The 22917-nt window shown below is 40.0% G+C and overlaps 1 protein-coding gene across 4 annotated transcripts in view; it reads left to right on the top strand.

Moving 5' to 3' along the window:
- Positions 1 to 16621, top strand: part of LOC120533250 (oocyte zinc finger protein XlCOF6-like) — a 58773-nt gene extending 42152 nt beyond the window's left edge. For all 4 annotated transcript variants that reach the window (XM_039760040.1, XM_039760037.1, XM_039760039.1 and 1 more), the window contains 2 exons: positions 222 to 679; positions 13045 to 16621. In XM_039760040.1, coding sequence (XP_039615974.1) covers positions 259 to 679; positions 13045 to 15080 — 2457 coding nt within the window. In that variant the 5' untranslated portion in view covers positions 222 to 258 and the 3' untranslated portion in view covers positions 15081 to 16621. The remainder of the gene's footprint in view (positions 1 to 221; positions 680 to 13044) is intronic.
- Positions 16622 to 22917: the final 6296 nt, after the last annotated feature.

Below are 22917 nucleotides of genomic sequence, written 5' to 3' on the forward strand. Positions count from 1 at the left end.
GAGCTCCCAACTCTGTGAGATGGTCTTCTTCAAGTCTGTTGCACCAGCGGTCCACACATAAGTATGATAAGAAGAATGATGAACTACTGTCTACATGCTGAGCTGTGATTTCTTTAAACTGTCAGACATATTTGAGAGGGGGTGGGTGTGAAAAGACCTTCAAATGTTGTCAGCTTTGAATGGTTCAGTTTTGACTGAATTAACTCTTCTTCTTTCAACAGCCAGGAAGAGGCAGCTGCCATTTACTGTAATGCTAAGATGAATGTGAAAGAGGAGCCGTGCGAGACTGACATAAATACCATGGAGCTAGCAACTGTAAATACTAAGGAGGAGGACTGTAAATGTGAGCCTAAACAGGGCAGCCTCTGCATTAAAGATGAAGATCGTGAAGTGGCAACTGCAGGCATTAAAGAAGAGGCTATTGAGACATCCAAGTATGAAATTATGGGGCCTGGTGAGGAAGATCACCTTCATTCAGAGTTGACCCTTCACCATGAGTGTCAAGAGGAAGCCGTGGCTGTGATAATGTCTTGTCACAGCAGAGGTCATTCATCTGTGAGTCCATCTATCAAACAGAGTCCTGAATCATTACATTCTGACACCGTAAGGGCAAAAGAGGAATTTTCATCTAGTTTAACGCGGGACACTCAACCATCACCTTCAAAACAGTCTGGAGGAAGTAAGTGTACAATTTAAAAATATGTGCATGTTTTACCATTAAGGGTATAGGTCTGAAAGGGAAGTCCCTTACTTTTTATGTAAAAATTTGAACTATAATGAGTTTTAATATTATTATTATTAAACTAGCCATCCCCTGTGGCTTCGCCCACATAGAAGTGAAACAGGACAGTCAGGAGGGCCTCGCCCAGCTCCCCACTCCTGATGTCACTCTTTCCCCTCCTCTCTGCCCACAGCCTCAGTCTCAGATTAGCTCAAAAATATCGCTCCTGTAAGCGAACTATGATTTTTAGCGTGATGAGAGAAGTCACAAAATGAACCGGAATGTTCAAGCAAATTATAGAAAAAACAGATCTAAATCCATTAAGTAGTTCTCTTGTGAAAAGCGGACAGACATACAGACAGACATTAGATTTTACACACACACACACACACACATATATATATATATATATATATATATATATATATATATATATATACTAGCCATGCGCATGTTAAAGTTGTCTGTGAAGGGCTCCCTGTTTAAACGTGGCTGCCAGTCGTGAACTGGCCCTTTATCGCACAGCATTATGATTTTTTTTATAAGGGAAACACAATTACAAAAGAAAACCCTTGGATATTGATTTGATAGGAACGTCCTACTCGGAATCACTGTGCGAATCGTAATTATGTGGTGGTGTAGGAGCATTTCTGCTTCTGTCCGTTCACAGTCCGTCTCGTTTTCAGTACGCTGTCGTTTCCTCTCACGATCTCTTCTCAACCTTTCTCCAATCTTGCAGGTTGCTTTGTGGCAATCCAAAGAGTAAGGCAATATACACGGAGCAATGGTTATAAAAGGGGGACACATAGGTATCCAGGCTCTTTAAAGCATAAATAGGGATCACTTCACTGACATGTGAGCAAGCCACAGTACAACTGTGAGACGCGCAGCACTCGTCGGCTACAACGTAACAATAATAAATATCCGGCACGTGCTGTTACGTTGTCATTCATTTTACCCACTGTCTTTCTTTCATTCATATGTTACGTAGGCACGTACCTTTTATCTTCTGCAATCTCATTCTCTAACCAGGCCTCGGGAGCTAACCAGCGTAACACTGTCCACCACCCCTTTCGTTATTCTGGCACATTGTTGACATCCGTGAGTAACAACAACATACTAAACTGGAAGGTGGTCTACGCATGCGTGGAAGTCACGGACAAACAAAGATCAAGATCTAAATGAAGATCTCTTTAGTTAATTTAAAGCACAACAATTTGTTTAGTTTGAATGTCGGTGTTTTGAGGTGTGACTGGAGTACTACAGTCTTCAGTAGTATAAGCGTGGAGGAGATTCTTAATGCAATGCCTATGTTTTAGCTGTCTCTCTACTGCCATCTAGTGCTTCTTCTAATTCATTCACGGACAAACAAAGATAAAGATCCAAATGAAGATTTTATATATATATATATATATATATATATATATATATATATATATATATATATATAAATATAAAAGTAAAATAAACTTGCAAGGAGATGTTCCATGAGACAGACAAGTCAGTCATACAAGTCCCATGATGCACGTGCAGAGCAGGTTGAAGATAAAGAAAGCAGGAAAATTCGAAAGTCTCAAAAAAATGAGAGTAAAGATAACATTAATGCAACCAAACGGAAAATATTACTTGGTGAAAAAACAGAACGGGCAGCATGGTGGCGCAGTGGGTAGCGCTGCTGCCTCGCAGTAAGGAGACCCGGGTTCGCTTCTTGGGTCCTCCCTACTTGGAGTTTGCATGTTCTCCCCATGTCTGCATGAGTTTCCTCCGGGTGCTATGGTTTCCTCCCACAGTCCAAAGACATGCAGGTTAGGTGAATTGGCGATCCTAGGTTGTCCCTAGTGTGTGCATGGTGTGTGTGTGTGTGCAGTGGGCTGGCGTCCTGGCGGGGGTTTGTTCCCTGCCTTGCACCCTATGTTGGCTGGGATTGGCTCCAGCAGACCCCCGTGACCCTGTGTTAGGATATAGCAGGTTGAGTAATGGATGGATGGATGGAAATAACAGAGCAGCGAAAATATATAGAATAGAGTTTGAGGATGTCTGGGGGAGAAGAGAGACAAGGCACTGACTTTAAAATGTTTGAAGCGCCACACGAATTGCAGATTATGCTGCACAGGAGCAGCAGCAAGCCAGCAGCTGATCGAGCAAAAAGGAGGTTAAAAAAAAACAACAGTTATTTGATTCCCATTGTATCATCATTAAAGTGGGGTTTCGGAGGAGTGACGCGTCTATTTGGGGTGTGTTCAGCCCCCCTTTTCACAATGGAGCATACCCATAGAGTAAAGATTGCATTAGTGTAAACAAATGAAAAGTATTACTCTGTGAAATAACAGAACAGCGAAAAGACATTGAATAGTGTTTGAGGATGTGTGGGGTACAAGAATACAATACAACTTATTTTTGTAGAGCCCAAAATCACACAAGGAGTGCCGCAATGGGCTTTAACAGACCCTGCCTCTTGACAACCCCCCAGCCTTGACTCTCTAAGAAGACAAGGAAAAAATCCCCAGTATGGAAAAAATGGAATAAACCTCAGGAAAGGCAGTTCAAAGAGAGAAACCTTTCCAAGTAGGTTGGAGAGAGACAAGAGAGACAAGGTAGTGACTCGAAAACGTTTGTAAAGCCGCACGAAATGTAGATCATGCTGCACTGGAGCAGCAGCAAGGTAGCAGCTGATCGAGCAAGGAGGAGGTTAAAAAAACAAGTTATTTGATTCTCATTGTACCATTTTTAAAGAGTGGGTTTTGGAGGAGTGACCGCATCTCCTTGGAGTGCGTTCAGCCCCCCTCTTCACAATAGATTGTAGCGGTTGGCGAACAGGGGGAGAAGCCCCCTAGTATGTATTGTGGAAAACCAGCCCCTGACACAGACAGGCGGACACCAATGGTTCTATCACGCACGTTTATTTACACTATGTACAATCCCCAAAATAGTCCTGCTCAGCACACAGTACCCCTTCACCTATAACCCTTAAGTCCTGGCCTTCCAATGCACCTTCCTTCACCACCTCCACTCCTCTCCTCTGAGCTCTGTCCTCTTCCTCCCAACTCTGGCTGATGACTGGAGGGAGGCGGCCTCTTTTATCCCCACCCAGATGTGCTCCAGGTGCCCTCTGATGGACTTCATCCAGTCGCCACAGTATGTATATACAGTGCATCCGGAAAGTATTCACAGCGCATCACTTTTTCTACATTTTGTTATGTTACAGCCTTTTTCCAAAATGGATTAAATTCATTTTTTTCATCCAAATTTTACACACAACACCCCATAATGACAACATGAAAAAAGTTTGCTTGAGGTTTTTGCAAATTTATTAAAAATAAAAAAAACTGAGAAAGCACATGTACGTAAGTATTCACAGCCTTTGCCATGAAGCTCAAAATTGAACTCAGGTGCATCCTGTTTCCCCTGATCATCCTTGAGATGTTTAATTGGAGTCCACCTGTGGTAAATTCAGTTGATTGGACATGATTTGGAAAGGCACACACCTGTCTATAGAAGGTCCCACAGTTAACAGTTCATGTCAGAGCACAAACCAAGCATGAAGTTAAAGGAATTGTCTGTAGACCATTGTAGCTCTGTGAATGTCCTTGAGTGGCCCAGCCAGAGCCCAGACTTGAATCCGATTGAACATCTCTGGAGAGATCTTAAAATGGCTGTGCACCGACGCTTCCCATCCAACCTGATGGAGCTTGAGAGGTGCTGCAAAGAGGAATGGGCGATACTGGCCAAGGATAGGTGTGCCAAGCTTGTGGCATCATATTCAAAAAGACTTGAGGCTGTAATTTCTGCCAAAGGTGCATCGACAAAGTATTAAGCAAAGGCTTTCAATACTTATGTACATGTGATTTGCCACTCAAGGACATTCACAGAGCTGTCCTGAAGCCACTCCATTGATATCTTGGCTGTGTGCTTAGGGTTGTTGTCCTGCTGAAAGATGAACCGTCGCCCCAGTCTGAGGTCAAGAGCGCTCTGGAGCAGGTTTTCATCCAGGATGTCTCTGTACATTGCTGCAGTCATCTTTCTTTTTATCCTGACTAGTCTCCCAGTTCCTGCCGCTGAAAAACATCCCCACAGCATGATGCTGCCACCACCATGCTTCACTGTAGGGATGGTACCTGCCACCACCATGCTTCACTGTAGGGATGGTATTGGCCTGGTGATGAGCGGTGCCTGGTTTCCTCCAAATGTGACACCTGGCATTCACACCAAAAGAGTTCAATCTTTGTCTCATCAGACCAGAGAATTTTGTTTCTCATGATCTGAGAGTCCTTCAGGTGCCTTTTGGCAAACTCCAGGCGGGCTGCCATGTGCCGTTTACTAAAGAATGGCTTCCGTTTGGCCACTCTACCATACAGGCCTGATTGGTGGATTGCTGCAGAGATGGTTGTCCTTCTGGAAGGTTCTTCTCTCTCCACAGAGGACCTCTGGAGCTCTGACAGAGTGACAATCGGGTTCTTGGTCACCTCCCTGACTAAGGCCCTTCTCCCCCGATCGCTCAGTTTAGATGGCCGGCCAGCTCTAGGAAGAGTCCAGGTGGTTTTGAACTTCTTCCACTTATGGATGATGGAGGCGACTCTGCTCATTGGGACCTTCAAAGCAGCAGAAATTTTTCTGTAACCTTCCCCAGATTTGTGCCTCGAGACAATCCTGTCTCGGAGGTCTACAGACAATTCCTTTGACTTCATGCTTGGTTTGTGCTCTGACATGAGCTGTCAACTGTGGGACCTTCTATAGACAGGTGTGTGCCTTTCCAAATCATGTCCAATCAACTGAATTTACCACAGGTGGACTCCAATTAAACATCTCAAGGATGATCAGGGGAAACAGGATGCACCTGAGTTCAATTTTGAGCTTCATGGCAAAGGCTGTGAATACTTACGTACATGTGCTTTCTCAGTTTTTTTTATTTTTAATAAATTTGCAAAAACCTCAAGCAAACTTTTTTCATGTTGTCATTATGGGGTGTTGTGTGTAAAATTTGGATGAAAAAAATGAATTTAATCCATTTTGGAATAAGGCTGTAACATAACAAAATGTGGAAAAAGTGATGCGCTGTGAATACTTTCTGGATGCACTGTATGTTTTTTTATATGGAGACGCTTTTTTTTTCAGCAGCAAATTGCTAAAATCACAGGCATAATAAAAGCTGTTTTGGAGCAATGTAAGAGCTGTTGGTATTTATTAAAATCACACTAGAGGTTTGGGGTGCATGGAATTTAACAGTTAAGATTCAGCATATTTTTATTAGTGTCCTGCATGTATTTATGGTAATGGAGAACGAAAAGTGCCAGGCCACGAGTTGTTTAGAACTGTGACTTAGTCTGTTAACACTGAGCGCGTTTACATGCATGTGAATAACCGGATTAAGGTAGAAACCTGGTTTCTTCAAAATCTGCATCTACATGGGCTGTGATGGCGTTGGTCGACTGCATGCTACCGGTTCCCTCCAGGAGCCATTTGGACCCGATCTGTTGATAATCATGACCAGGATGATGTGAGTAGATGAGAACTAACACACACCAAATAAGGGGCAGGCAAAACAGTGCTAGAATGCTTTTATTAGCAAACCAACAGAGCAAGTGTGCAAATAAATAGTGCTGGTTAAAATCATCTTAAATGAATCCAAGAGGTTAAAACATCCATAAACTGTTCAGTAAAAGCAAAGTTAAAATCCCAAGGCAGGTTAAACCAAAAACCCCTTTGAAAAGGTAAAAGCTCTGTACAGGTGTGTGAGCACTGGTGCTTCTTTCTCTATACAGATTTCTTCCAAGCTCACCCTTAGCAAGAGGTTTAAAAACTCTTTTATTGTTAGAGCTGTAAACATTTTGATTTCTGCTAGTTGTGGAGATGCTGCTAAATGCTAAAGTCTGAATTATTACTTTGCGTACCGTTGAAAGTAAGGTGCCACAGATAAAAGCTTCTCTATCTTAAAATGCTTCCTACATTGGTTCCATATTCTGAGTAAGTGAAGCACAATTGGGTTGTTAGTATATAGGTGATGACTTGTATTTACTGGGGTACAAAGCAAGGCATATAAAGAAGTACTGCAGTATTTTATTTCTATTGCAGACCAAGCCAGTTTATGTTCGTCTATTTGTGTCCATGTCCAGGTTTTTATAGCTTGTATGTAGGTAGAGCCATGCCACCTTCTGCCTTAGGTCTTTGTATGTTTGCCCTTTGGATACATGGATGTTTTAAATTCCAAATAAATTAGGTTACGGTTGAATCTAATATCTTAAAAAATGATTTATTGATGTGTATTGGAATGTTTTGAAATAGAAAAAGAAGCTTAGGAAGAATATTCATCTCGACAATGTTAATTCTTCCAGCTAAAGTGAGATGGAGGTTAGACTGTTTATGCAAGTTTTGCTTAAGCTTTTCCATGCAGACAGCAAAGATTTTTATTGATAAAGAGCTTTATGTTTACTTGTGATGTTTACCCCTAGGTATTTAAACTGATCTGCGATGATAAAAGGGAAGGTGTCCAATCTAATATTGTGTGCTTGAGAGTTCATTGGAAAGAGCACACACTTATTCAGAATTATTTTGAATCCAGAAATCTTTTGAAATTCTGTTAGTGCTGTCAGGACTGCAGGCACAGTATTCTGTGGGTCTGATACTGTATGTAAAGTACCATATCATCTGCGTTTAGAGTAACTTTCTCTTCCAGTCCTTCTCTGATAATCCCCTTTATCTCAGAAGCATTACGACAGTGAACTGTCAGTGGCTCCATGGTGATTGTAAAAAGCAGTGGTGACAAGTCCTTGTCTGGTACCACGTTCTAGTGTCAAGCAGTCTGAATTAATGTTGTTAGTACAAACTGAAGCTTCTAGATTGGTATACAGTAGTTTGATCCATGCACAAATGTTCGGGTCAAACTCAAATTTTTCCAATGCAGTGAAAAGTTAGTTCCATTCAATCATATCAAATGTGTTTTCTGTATCCAACAATAATAATATATCCAGGGTGTTAGACTTTGTGGGTGAATATATTACATTAAACAGGCATTTAAGATTGGAAGCTAAGTGTCTGCCTTTAATAAATCCAGTTTGGTCTTGTGATATTACCAAAGAAAACACTTTCTCAATCCTTCTAGCTAGGACTTTGGAGAGTATTTTAACATCATTATTCATAAGTGAGATTGGTCTGTATGAAGCACATTGTAATAAGTCCTGATTTTGCTTAGGAAAGATGGCAATTAATGCTTGGTGAAAAGTTTGAGGTAGAATTTTATTGTCTCTAGCATCTGTAAATGTTGCTAGTAAAAGGGGAGCTAGCTTAATTGAGATTTTGTTTTATAAAATTCAGCCTAGTATTCATCAGTGCCTGCTGCTTTCCCATTCTGAAGTGAGTTTATAGCATCTATTAATTCTGATAGTGCCAGAGGTTTATCCAATTCCTCTGCCCTAAGAGTATCTATGTGTGGTATCTATAATGCATCGGGTTGTGTCTTGTATTCTTTACTCTCAGTAGAATATAATGACTTATAGTAGTCTCTAAATGTGTGCATTATAATTTTATGGTAAATGATTTTGTCTCAGTGTTGGTGATTGCTGGGATTGCATTGTGAACTTCTTGCTTGTGGACTTGTTGAGCTAAGATCTTATTAGCTTTCTCTCCATGTTAATATTAATGATGTTGTTATTTAATAATAAGTTGTTCTGTTTCTTTAGTTGTTAAGAGGTTGAGTTCTGAATATAGAGCCTGTCTTTTCCTATAAAGTGCCTCATTTGGATACCTGGCATCCATTGATCTATTCTGCAAATTTCACTGATTAGCTCTGATACCTTCTAGGTTTCTGATTTATTTTTGTCGTAAAGATACAAAACAATCTGTCCTCTTAAGAAAGCCTTCTGAGTTTTCTAGAGTATTCCTGCAGAGACCTCTGAGGATGTATTTGTCTCTAAAAAAAAATTGATTTGTTTGAATATAAACTCTGTACAGTTCTTGTCTGCTAGTAAAAGTGGGTTAAGGCTCCATCTGCGAGATTAGTATGTGGGGAATAGTGATGTGAGCTCCATGATCAACGGGGCATGGTCGTAGATAACAATAGCGTTGTACTTACAAGATTTAACCATAGGCAAGAAATTATCTGTAAAGAAATAATCAATTCTTGTGTAGCAGTTATGCAAAGGTGAGCAGAAGGAATATGCTCTTGAGTTTAGGTTTATGAATCTCCATGGATCTGATGAGTTGTGATCGGTAACAAACTGTGTCATTGTTTTTGCAGTGTTAGACGTCATCGCCCCTGTGGCAGGAGACCTATCTAGGTCTGGATTTAAAATACAATTAAAGTCCCCAGCCATTATAGTTTTATGAGTGTTCACATTGGGAATGGATGCAAATACATTTTGGATGAAGTCCCTATCATCCACATTGGGTGCATAGATATTTATTAAAATCACTTTACAGCTATGACGATCACATATCTCCCTTCAGGATCAGATACTATGTCTGATACTACAAATGAGACTGTTCTATGTTTAATTTCCCACACCTCTAGTTTTCTTTGTAAAGCTGGAATGGAATATTGGGCCAATCCAGTCTCTGTGCAGCTGAAACTGATCCTTGCTTAATAAGTTGTTCTCCTGTAAAAATACTATTTTACCGTTTAGACCTGTTAGGTGAGAGAATACTTTCTTTTTCTTTGATTCGTAATTGAGACCTTTAATATTCCAGCTCACAAAGTTAACTGTCCAGTCTTGGACCCATTGCTTCTGAACTATTGTTGTCATTTTGTAGTCTTTACTGAAAATAAGACAGCTTTGACCTTAATTTCCAATTTTCCCAGGAGTTATTGCCATGAAGCCTGTTGTTACATTGGCACTTATGAGGATTAAAAGGAGAGAGTAGAGATAGTGTGCTCTCTTCAAACCTCCTCCCCCATTTTGCCTCCTCACGTGAGGCTGGACCCCACTTCACAAGTTCCTAGAAACAGAGCACGTCCAAAACAAACATGCCCCCCAACAGTGGCTTATAAGGATTAAAATAAAGATATTTATTGACAGTACAGTCCAAATAGTATAAACATAAAATTTTATCTTAAAACAGTTTGAGAGAGTAAACCCAGGGAATGATGTTAAACAGTAGCCCTGGATAAGCAGATAACGTTTGATAGTAAGCCCTAATACAATAAACCAAGGGTATGATGTTAAACTGCCCCTTATGAAGAAAAAAAGAAAAAGAAAGAAAAATTCCACGTACATACATGCATATAATTGTAATTAAAACATAAACAAGAGGTAGCTGAGAAGAAAATTGGATGTATAATTACGGTACCCGTGTCATTGTGAGCGAGGTAAGATCTTCTTTACCATGCCAGGACCCTGGGACTAACGGTCGTATTTCAAAAAGTGTTGGGAATCAGTTTTCTTAGCTCTTTTTCTGCTTCCTCCATAGAAGTAAAAATGTAGAACTTGCCTTGAATGTCCACTTTCAGTTTGGCAGGATACAAGAGGCTGTATCTGATCTCTGTTTCCGTAAGCACTGTTTAAGGCTGTAAAATGCGGCACATTTAACGGCTGTTGAGGGTGAGAAACCCGGGAAAATACGAGTGTGGTTATTTTCAAATATAATCTCTTATTTCTGTCTGTGAAGTAACATTATATGTAATTTTTCAAAATGCACAATGAAAGTCCTAGGTTTTGAGGTATTCAATCCACGTATGCGGTAAGCTGCTGCTATCTCGGTGTCTGATTTGAAGTCCTCTCCAATTATCTAGAGCAGGGGTCTCCAACAGTCGAGAGAGATACTTTTACAAAATGAAAATGGCCGAGAGCTACTCATGTTCTCTAACATTTGTTCTCATAGCTTATTTCAACCCAAACAAATTGAATAAGCTTCTTTTGCTTGAACATTTACAAAATGTTGGTGTCCACAACTCACATTTTGCATTAAAACATCACAGAAAATATTGAGCTCACCTGCAAGTGCATTTTGTATGTCTGTATGCATTTTCTAGTGTATCTCACGCTATTAGATTAAAACATGAATGCTGTCAAAACAAAACCGTGCAATTCCAAATACACAGATATGACTTCTTCATTTGTCATTTTGTTCCATGTCACTGTTTCACTTTATTCACAGGTCCAGTTGCATGTGTGATGTGTTTTTTAGTTAGTCAGATGACTGGCACTTCATGGAGTCAACAAGAGAGGCAGGTGTATGGTGGAGTGTAGCCACATAGGTTCACTCTTATGGAGTCCTTTAAATGTTCACCTGTCAGTCTTGTTCTGAACTTTGACTTCATGACATTCATGTCAGACTCACAGAGGTATGGAGACCCAAATAAAGCAGATATTTTCAGAGCTGCCTGGTGAAGATTATTATAGTTATCTGTTGTTTACTAAGCTCCAAAAATGCTGAGAATGCTGTTGAGACTTTAATTGCACATTATTTTGAAGGTTTACTAATATATAATATAGAAAATCCAATGTCTGTATGTCTGTCTGTTTTAAATGAGAGAACTGCTTAACGGATTTAGATCAGGTTTTTTTCTATAATTTGCTTGAACATTCTGGTTGATTTTGCGACTTCTCTCATTTCGCTATGTATCATAGTTCGATTGTGGTATCAATTTATTTGCGCAATCCAAGATCCATGCAGTAGGCCGAGGGGAGGGGCCTTCCTCACTCACTCACCAGCTTTGCGGCGTGGTCCTTAACACTGCTTAGCTAGCGAATGAGAGAACAATTGAAGTCAACTTTGTTTGATATTTAAAATAAAGTGTTACTTTGGTCTTGATGAGTTTGAGTCCGGATATTCTCTTAAGTGTATGCCACATTGAAAAGATAGATTGCAATTCAGATTGTGGAACGTGATTTTGTGTTAAAAGGATCATGATATGATTTTTTGGAACGACTAATCAAGTTTTCAAATTTATGTAGGATCCATTAGCCCTTTGGCAAGCTTCTTGAAAAGGGGTTGTGAGCTACCGGTAGCTTGCGAGCGACGTGTTGGAGACCCCTATCTTAGAGAATAGTTCAGCTAAGAATTTCACTGAGTTTGGACTTTCAAGATTTTCAGGGAGACCTTTGATTCTGATATTATTCCTTTGGCATCCATCTTCCAGTGCAGCTAGTCTGTCCCCAAGCACTTTGCATTCGGAATTTGCAGCCATTGCTTTTCCATCAGCATTAGATGTCAGTTGTTCGGCTATTTCATTACAAGTCGTGAATGTTTGTTTAACGTCTTCAAACTGAGCGTCAAGTGCTCCAAGTTTATTCTCAAACTGAAATGCATTTTTCTGTGATTTTTCCTCATTTTTTTATAGCATACCTTTAAAGGCTGCCATAAAGCGAGTACATTTTACCTGGTCTTTAATATCCTGAAGCATCTTCTCGTTTATCTTGTGTATGTCTTTTATTTTTTTTATATATCATTTATATCCTTCTTTATGTTATTCTTCAGTTCCTTTATGTCTTCGAGTGGTGGCCATTGCCGCGATAATTGCCTTCAGCTCAGACAGATCATTTCGGTCTTCTCCGAGCTCCACGGGTGAAGTAGCAAGCCCAGTTTGATTTGGTGTTACTGGCTCACAAGGGATAGATGATAACTCCGAAGGTATGGCCATTTTCAGTTTCAATGAGCCTTCTCGAATCGGAGAGTTATCCTGACCTGACTCGCTTGCACATTTGCTCCCCGCTTAGGTCATGGCTGGAGGCGATGCAGCAGCATCAGGTCCTGGGATGTCTGCGCTTTCACTTATCTGTTCCAGATCAGTCTCTGGCAGGCTGTACCTTGAGGTTGAACTTGATGTCTGTTTAGACTTGGATGAAGCTTTAGCTGTCTTTTCCATTTCTTTCTGAGCCTTTTTTTCTACCATTAATGTTTACATATGCTTGTATGTACTGCAAATGAACAACCTCGGGTTGAGTAAATACAGAATACCTCGGAGTATTAAAAAAAGAGAATAAAATAACATCGCTGCTAACGGAGTTCCGCCTCAGACGCCCACCTCCCGTAACGGATGAGACCAATAAAAAATTTGAAAAGCGTACTTTTTAGGAATTTGTTAGCAAAACAATGATGCATTTCTTTAGTGTAGTTGAGAAAATGTGACCAATAAACTTTCAATGTCATTTTTTTTTTTTACACATGGTCTAATTCTAAATGTTGTATTTTAACATTTTGGCTACAGACTTGTGGTCACGTGGTGAGAATGGGGTTGAGAGTCGTCTTTATATTTAACCTAATTTTTCCAATTACGTATGCTTTTAAAATCATTTCCATAATTTTAACAAGGTTTTATATATTAAGACTTAAAGTGAATAATAGAGGCTAGAAAATAAGCTTTTATTTTTTTGATCTTAAACTTTATACAGGAGACAAACCTCATTGCTGTCCTGAATGTGGCATGCGATTTTATAGTTTAAGAAATCTTCATTGTCACACAAGAATTCACACTGGAGAGAAGCCATTTTGCTGTTTGGACTGTGGCAAACGGTTCTCAAAGATCGTCACCCTTGAGACCCACATAAGAATTCACAGTGGAAAAAAGCCATATTCTTCTTCAGATTGTGAAAAGCAATTCTCAGACAGGAGCCGTTTTCAGAGACACAGAAAAAATCACACTGGAAAGAAATTAATCCCAAAGGAGAAACGTTTCTGCTGTTCGGAATGTGGCAAACTATTTTCACAACTAAGACATCTTCATATTCACACAAGAATTCATACTGGGGAGAAACCATTTAAGTGTAATGAATGTGGAAAGCAATTTACACAAATGAGCGGTCTTCAGGTCCACAAGCAAAGTCACAGTGAAGAAAAGCCATACGGCTGTAATGAATGTGGTAAGCAGTTCCCTTACAAGAGCAGTCTTCGGACCCACTTAAAAATTCATTTAGGTGAGAAACCACATTGCTGTTCTACTTGTGGTAAACGGTTCTCCCAAATTTCCACTCTTCAGACCCACACACGACTTCATACTGGAGAAAAGCCATATTCCTGCTCTGAGTGTGGGAAAAGATTCTCTGACAGCAGCTGTTTTCGGAAACACAAAAGAATTCACATGAGAGAGAAATGTTACTGCTGTTTGGAATGTGGCAAACAATTCTATGACAAAAGTAGTCTTCAAAGACACTCTAGAATTCACAATGGAGAAAAGCTACATAGTTGTCAGGAGTGTGGAAAACAGTTTGTACAATTAAGGAGTCTAGAGAATCACACAAGAACTCACACAGGAGAAAGGCCATATTGCTGTTCAGAATGTGGCAAACTATTTTCACAGCTAAGCCACCTGCAGAATCACACAAGAATTCATACTGGGGAGAAACCATTTAGCTGTAATGAATGTGGCAAGCAATTTACACAAATTAGCGGTCTTCAGATCCACAAGCAAAGTCACAGTGAAGAAAAGCCATACGGCTGTAATGAATGTGGTAAGCAGTTCCCTTACAAGAGCAGTCTTCGCAACCACATAAAAATTCATTTAGGTGAGAAACCTCATTGCTGTTCTATTTGTGGTAAACGGTTCTCCCAAATTTACACTCTTCAGACTCACATAAGAGTTCATACTGGAGAAAAGCCATATTCCTGCTCTGAGTGTGGGAAAAGATTCTCTGACAGCAGCTGTTTTCGGAGACACAGAAAAATTCACACGAGAGTGAAATGTTACTGCTGTTCGGAATGTAGCAAACAATTCTATGACAAAAGTAGTCTTCAAAGACACTCTAGAATTCACAATGGAGAAAAGCTACATAGTTGTCAGGAGTGTGGAAAACAGTTTGTACAATTAAGGAGTCTAGAGAAGCACACAAGAACTCACATGGGAGAAAAGCCATATTGCTGTTCAGACTGTGGCAAACTATTTTCAAAACTAAGATACCTTCAGATTCACACAAGAATTCATACTGGGGAGAAACCATTTAAGTGTAATGAATGTGGAAAGCAATTTACACAAATGAGCGGTCTTCAGATCCACAAGCAAAGTCACAGTGAAGAAAAGCCATACGGCTGTAATGAATGTGGTAAGCAGTTCCCTTACAAGAGCAGTCTTCGGACCCACTTAAAAATTCATTTAGGTGAGAAACCTCATTGCTGTTCTACTTGTGGTAAACGGTTCTCCCAAATTTCCACTCTTCGGACCCACATAAGAGTTCATACTGGAGAAAAGCCATATTCCTGCTCTGAGTGTGGGAAAAGATTCTCTGACAGCAGCAGTTTTCGTAAACACAAAAGAATTCACACGGGAGAGAAATGTTACTGCTGTTCGGAATGTGGTAAGCAGTTTACACAAAGGGTCACTCTTAAGACCCACATTAGAATTCACACTGGTGAGAAGACATATTCTTGTTCTGAATATGGGAAACAATTCTCCGACAGCAGTCATCTTCGGGGACACAAAAGAATTCACCATTAAGAGAAGCCCAGAAGGAGTAGGTTAGAGGGCGAAGAAGGGAGGAAGGACTCCAAAGTAACTCTCCTAATTCCAGGTCTAGATTAGTACCTCTACAGGATAGGCTTCATTGTGTGAGATCACTACCAAATCTTATCATAATATGAGTCTGCTTTCACCATGTGAAAAGGGTCCATCATATTAGCTAGCTGCAGGATAGAAAGATGTCCACACTCTGCCTCTACACTAAAGTAGGTTATGGTGTTTGTGATAGTGTAAAATCTAATTTGATGTCAGTCTGGATGGGTAGTTTTCTAGTCCAAAAATAATCAAATAAAAAGAAAATAAGTCAATAAAAATTAGAATCATCTTTTTCTGTTTGGTGGCAAATACATGATCAAAATGCAAGACCCAGTAGATGTGAGAATAGAAAGGGACAAGACTTGGGAGGATGAGACGAAAAGGGACATTACATAGTTCAGTAATTAATCTACAATCAAGGTGATTATCATTAAGAAGTGAAATAACCTCAAAAGTTACAGATTTTCATATAGTACCATCTTTTAAGAGAGAAGTTATGGCGGAAGGAATGGAGATACAGCAGACTGAAAGTTACAAAAAACATTGAATTTAACAGACATTTCATAAGAAGCTCTACCCCAGTGGCTTAAGAAGAGGAGCAATCAGGAATGTAAAAATCAACTGAGAGTCACCCTGACCCAAAAAGGAATAAACCAACTGAAGAGAATGACACCATAAGAGGACTTAAGGGGTCCAGGAAGTTTAAGAGCAGCCCCAGGACTTATGTATAGAAGAGGAAATGACCAACAATAAAATGAAACCATACCACATGAAGTACTACAAATAAATGTAATAAGCTATAACTGAGAGAAAGCAACACTAACCACATATAATGGACTTGATTTCATAGAAAACAGGATCTGGTATTGTGCATCACAACGCATGAAATCTAAAGTAACAGGACAGAAGAAAATCAAAGTAAGGAAATATCAACACAATTAGACACCACCCTGGTGAAACAAGCCGTGAAGAAAAGTAAAGAATCTATGCAGAGAGGTGACATTTATTAAAGCTTATTTGAAAGAAGTGGAATCACAAAATCTTAACAAATGTACAAGAGCAGAAATCATAGAATCACATGATGACACCTGAAGATCTACAGTAGCTAACGACAAACTCAAAATTCTGGCGGAAGCTTAAAAGTTAAGAGAAACAAATAAAGGGGTACAGAATAGGATTTGCAAAGACAGTCTGATAAGCGTTCTTTAGAATGTTAAGGGAGAGCACCCTGGAAATAACTTCATCACCTGACAAAAAAGAAACAAACACTTTGGAGTAACGTATAGGAAGAGGTCAAAAAAATACAAAGAAGCAACGTAGATGAGCAAACTACCAATGTAAGCAGAAAACGCATACAGTAAATGACAGAAGATGGAGTGTTCCTGGTGCTTTTTCCAGGTTTGTGTTTTTGATTTGATTTTGGACTTCTTGGCTTTGTGTTACAGGTTACTTCTGAGGATTTCAGGCAACAATCTGTTTTGATATTTAGCACTTGTTTTTCTTTGTTCATTTGGATTTTTTTTCTTTTCATTTTGGACTCTTTGAATTTTGTTTAATAAAATGTGACTGAACTGTTAAGTCGAAGCTTTATTTGTGGGCAAGGGTGTTTATGCTTTTGTTCTCTGCTTTTGTTGAACTTTAGGCCTCAAGCCTTTTTTAAAGTATTTTGGCTATTTAGGCTTTGGTCAAGTCTGACTCGGAGTGCGGATCTGAGCATCAAAAGTAAAACGTTCTAACAAGGTTGAGCTGCCAGCTGAATGTGGCTTCGGTAATCCATGAAAAAGAAACAAAAGGGAACAAAACACCAATGAGTACAGTCTGCAATCAGCCAGTTGTGGTTCTATGATTCAGACGACTGAAAATATTAGAGAAAGTCCTGAAGTTAAGGAGGTAAATGCACAACATTGAGAGAGAGAGATGATAGAGATCACAACTTATAGAGTAAATGGTGGATGTGGGGGAAACATTGATACAAGTGTGCCTGTGGACACAGCAGACTTGATGTTGAAGAAGCAGAGTGGGCAGGGATAGAAATCACAGCGGCAGGTGTAATAGAAGTAGAAGCCAAATGTAGAAGAGTTGACCCCCAGGCTCAGACTTGCAGGTCCAGATGTGGTGATGTAGGCAGCCATGAAGGTCATTCAGTACTCATTATGTAACTGTGCTCTCTGGATTCCGTATGGTTGACACTCAGTACAGGCTTATGACAACATTTTATTCTTTTATGTGCCATACATTTTTCTAATTTTGTTACGTTTCTTGCTTTTCATTTTTATTATACATTATTATCTATTGCTTTTTATATTGTGCTGTATCAGCCTTAACATTTCTTGGGCTGTTTCCAATATTGTAAACTTATAACAAATGGTACCACATTCTAGCTTCTAGACCCACAATTGATGGAGCACCGCCACCACTGTTTTTGGTTCAACCCTGCGACTTTTGATTTGCTGCCTTCCATTACTTTCCACCTTCCAAATTTCAACATGGGAGAAGATAGCAAATGAACCCCCGAGAGAAAGTGAGCACCTGCTTTTCATTGTGTCGGAAACTCAGTGTAGTTTTCCTGCCAGAACATATTAATTATACTGAATGATTCTTTAATGTAAGCTATGTATAAAATGGTTATTTAGTGTGATAAAAAGTTATTTTGTCACTTTGAGGTGGTGCTGTCAGCAGAATGAACACATTCCCCATCATCGTCCCAGCTCTGTTTGTAGAGCTAACGCCCCCTGCTGGACATGCCTCCATCACCCAGGCCTAGGAGATGATGTGCAGAGCAGTGCCACAGTTAAAGACCTGAATTCAACCCTGAAACAAATTGACAATAATATGACAGAAATAAGGGACAGTCTGATAGAAATTAACTCCTAAATAAATAAATGAGCATTTCACTTTTAGCGTCTTGTGTCGTCATATGTATTTAGAAGATAAGCTTGCCTCGTTAGAATTACCTTATTAATTTCCAAAAAAACATATTTAACATTAGAAAAATTTGGATCGTCCAGCCCAACAACATTTACCGAGACTAACCAAGGTAACATCAAGTCAGGTTTTGAAGACCCCTGAAGTTCTACTGTTTACCACCTTACTTGAGAATGAACTATATTCTGTGTGTTTATGGCACTTTGAATGAAGAAAAACTTTCCATTTGTGATAAATGTTCCCATAACTAACTGTGTGTCTTAGGTACTTGTTGAGCTCATGTAAAGTAACGGCCTCATTCACTGCTCTAATTATTTTCATAAGTTCAACTATGTCCCCTTTTTGTCTCTGCTTGCTTAAACTAAAAAAGTTCAACTCCCTGAATCTCTCCTCCTAGCTCAGACGTCTCCGTCCTGGAGTCCTCCATCGTCGCTCTCCACTGCGCCATCTTGTTTGTAATATGGAGACCTCACTCAGCAACCAGCTGGTGCACAGAGCTTGCTCTCTAGATTATGGATAATATAACATCACCTCACAAAAATATAATGGGCAGTGATGAGCGAAACAGGAGAGTTCCAAGAAATTGACACAAAGATTTATTTCACATGCACTTTCACAATCGGTAAAAAGATTACTTTTTGAGGTTTTTAGGGGATGGAAAGAAAGGAACATTATTCTCTAAAGGTTTCACATCAACATTTACCTCTTTTGGATGACTGGTGCATTTCTCAGATGGAAACAAACAGGAAAAGTATCTTTAAGAAACACAACATGACTTGACAGAACCAACAACGCGACGTCCTCTTAGGGCTCATTAATACTTTACGCTCGGAATGCGAACGCGCACACATTATGGCTGCCATGCGTTCCCAGCATTCATTTGACGTGTCCTCTGAGCAGGTCCTCAGAAATGAACATGATGCGTGTGCGAGTTGCAGTACCAGCAAAAAGTCAGGGGTGCAGTGTGACTAAAGTTGGAATGTGACATCAGAGTGTCTGTTTACTATCCACATGTGACAGAAAGTCGCTAGGCGGATCCTACGAGATCGATGTTCCTGCTTTGATGTTTGATGAGTAGTTTGATGTGGTGAAGCAAAATGGCGACATACAAATGCATTTGTGATGCTTTTACAGTTAGGTCCATAAATATTTGGACAGAGACAACTTTTTTATAATTTTGGTTCTGTAAATTACCACAATGAATTTTAAATGAAACAACTCAGATGCAGTTGAAGTGCAGACTTTCAGCTTTAATTCAGTGGGTTGAACAAAATGATTGCATAAAAATGTGAGGCAACTAAAGCATTTTTTAACACAATCCCTTCATTTCAGGTGCAATTGACTCAAAGGCTATTTCATGGGCAGGTGTGTTCAGGTCCGTCATTATCAATTAAACAGATAAAAGGCCTGGAGTTGATTTGAGGTGCTGTGCTTGCATGTGGAAGATTTTGCTTTGGACAGACAACATGCGGTCAAAGGAGCTCTCCATGCAGGTGAAAGAAGCCATCCTTAAGCTGCGAAAACAGAAAAAACCCATCTGAGAAATTGCTACAATATTACAAGTGGCAAAATCTACAGTTTGGTACATCCTGAGAAAGAAAGCAAGCACTGGTGAACTCAGCAACGCAAAAAGACCTGGACATCCACAGAAGACAACAGTGGTGGATGATCGCAGAATCATTTCCATGGTGAAGAGAAACCCCTTCACAACAGCCAACCAAGTGAACAACACTCTCCAGGGGTCGGCGTATCGATATCCAAGTCTACCATCAAGAGAAGACTGCATGAAAGTAAATACAGAGGGTGCACTGCAAGGTGCAAGCCACTCATAAGCCTCAAGAATAGAAAGGCTAGATTGGACTTTGCTAAAGAACATCTAAAAAAGCCAGCACAGTTCTGGAAAAACATTCTTTGGACAGATGAAACCAAGATCAACCTCTACCAGAATGATGGCAAGAAAAAGTATGGAGGAGACGTGGAACAGCTCATTATCCAAAGCATACCACATCATCTGTAAAACACGGTGGAGGCAGTGTTATGGCTTGGGAGTTCATGGCTGCCAGTGGCACTGGGACACTCGTGTTTATTGATGATGTGACACAGGACAGAAGCAGCCGAATGAATTCTGAGGTGTTCAGAGACATACTGTCTGCTCAAATCCAGCTAAATGCAGTCAAATTGATTGGGCGTTTCATGATACAGATGGACAATGACCCAAAACATACAGCCAAAGCAACCCAGGAGTTTATTAAAGCAAAGAAGTGGAAAATTCTTGAATGGCCAAGTCAGTCACCTGATCTTAACCCAACTGAGCATGCATTTCACTTGTTGAAGACTAAACTTCAGACAGAAAGGCCCACAAACAAACAGCAACTGAAAGCTGCTGCAGTAAAGACCTGGCAGAGCATTAAAAAGGAGGAAACCCAGCATCTGGTGATGTCCACGAGTTCAAGACTTCAGGCTGTCATTGCCAGCAAAGGGTTTTCAACCAAGTATTAGAAATGAACATTTTATTTCCAGTTATTTAATTTGTCCAATTACTTTTGAGCCCCTGAAATGAAGGGATTGTGTTAAAAAATGCTTTAGTTGCCTCACATTTTTATGCAATCATTTTGTTCAACCCACTGAATTAAAGCTGAAAGTCTGCACTTCAACTGAATCTGAGTTGTTTCATTTAAAATTCATTGTGGTAATGTACAGAACCAAAATTAGAAAAAAGTTGTCTCTGTCCAAATATTTATGGACCTAACTGTCCATAAAGCGTCACATATTCCCCGTTGTAATGATACGATACATTTTAAAAGTCTCACATACCATCTTTTGTGCCGTCTTCTTTTTCTGGGGCTTCCTCCTGAGCTGACAGCAGTGGCAAACAGCAATAGATCAGCACACAGAACACATTACATGTATGATATTCCAACTCTCTGCACATTTAGAATGCTTAGAGTTATACTTGAGATCACTTTCATGATGAAAATGCATTAAAGTATGTATATGACATTTAAAGATAAGTTGTTAACTTCATTTAAATAATGAACACTGTTAATAATTACACATGTTGTGGCGGCACTGTCTGCCTCTCAGGGTGTCACATCGCTGGTGTTCCCTTCCTGGAGTTTGAATGTTTTCCTGCTGGGTTTCAGCAAATTATGACCAAGTGGTACCAACTACCCATTTATTAAACGACTAATGGTTAATTTTCCTATACTGCAGATTTGACGTTTTCCAAGAGTGTAAAGCTGTAATAATGAGGCACTCCATTTGCAGGAGGAAGTCGGTATTTCCGAGTTCCCAGTCAGAATGTTCATTTGGAACGCCCCCTTGTGTTACATTGTAGTAATGCACTGTTTATTAGCACTCGGCCTATTTGTGACTATCGTACACACAGTTCTTACAGCTTTATATCATTGGACATGTTGATACAGTGTTTAGATACCGCGTGATATGTTGTTATAAACTGCTATTGATTCCGATGGAGCAAACACAACTAAAACGGTATATAAATAAAATTTATTATTATTATTATTTTATTTTTATTAAAAGTTTTCCTGGAAGCGTCCATATTGGATCGATTTTCGAACGTTTCACTGGAATGCAATCAGCTTCCTGTGAAGAAACGCCTCTCCGTCTCCGTGTTTGTTTGTTTGCTTGCATGCACAGTCCTTAAATAAAAATGTTACTTAAGGGTTTCTTCCTTAGGTGCACAAGTGGGGCGGCCGTATGTTGTCGGGCTTGGAGTGGAGGAGATGGCGCGTGTTTCCACGTGAAGGGCCCTCGGGTGGGGGGCGCGTGTCCGCTGTTCTTCTGATGCGGCCGTATTGTTTGAAGGCTGCGGAGTAACAGACAGGCGCGTGGCCGACGCCGATCGCGGGCATAAGAGAAGGACGTGGGGCGGAGTGTCGCCCAAGTAGGCGCGCGCGCAGCGCAGAGTAACGTCAGGCCAGGCGCGTGGGTAAGGGAGCGCGAGGGGTGTTAGACCAGGTTCAGCTAATGGCTGATCGTGATAAAAGCCAGTCTTCACGCCAAAAAGGAGTGGGGTTGCTCAGTTCAGACCAGGAGAAGGTCAGTACGAGTGCCGCAGTGTGATGTATCGGCAGGGAATTGCGATTGCCAGGATAAGTAAGATTTTACCCCGGGCAGCAAAAGAAATCTAAAGATCTCACTTCTTATATAATAGATGACCGGCATCCAGGCTGTCAGTTTTTTTTTTTTTGTGTGTGTGTACACTAATAACTCTATAATTGAGATTTAAAATGTGATATTTCCATTTTGCCTTGTACTTCTAGCATAGTACACAAGTCTACAGTTTGTCATGTCATGTCAGTGCAAAAACAGTGTTTTTTTGTAATGGTTCCTATAAATCTCTCCAAGTTGAATAACTACACAGATCTTTCTTTACATCCACTCATCTATTTTTTCCCCCTATTCTGCACCCGCTTTGCCCAGTTTACATTGGTAGGGCTGGGTATCATGCATTGAGCATAAGACAGGTGCCAACCTTAGCTGCTTTATTACAAGTGGATGTTTGTTTGTCAGTTTATGGAGAATTCCCACTACATCTGTTATAATTATGTTACAATGATTGAAAATGTCATGTTTTCCAAAAAAAAAAAAAAATATCCAGGTGATGTACAGTTGGAAAATCTAAAGTAAAAAAGTGAAAACAATTTGAAAATTACCAAAGTGAATTTGTAAATGAATGCATTAGATAATGCTGTTTTGAATGATGATAAAAAGTGATCCCATCTACTGACCAGCAAAGTGTGTCCTTGGACAGAATCAGAAGCACTGGCTCATTAAATTACTCAGAGGGCCGTCTGTCTGTGCACAGAGAGAAAAACAGGTTCAGAGGTTA

Source organism: Polypterus senegalus, chromosome 8 (genome assembly GCF_016835505.1).
Source record: "Polypterus senegalus isolate Bchr_013 chromosome 8, ASM1683550v1, whole genome shotgun sequence".
In the NCBI taxonomy this organism is placed as follows: domain Eukaryota; kingdom Metazoa; phylum Chordata; class Cladistia; order Polypteriformes; family Polypteridae; genus Polypterus; species Polypterus senegalus.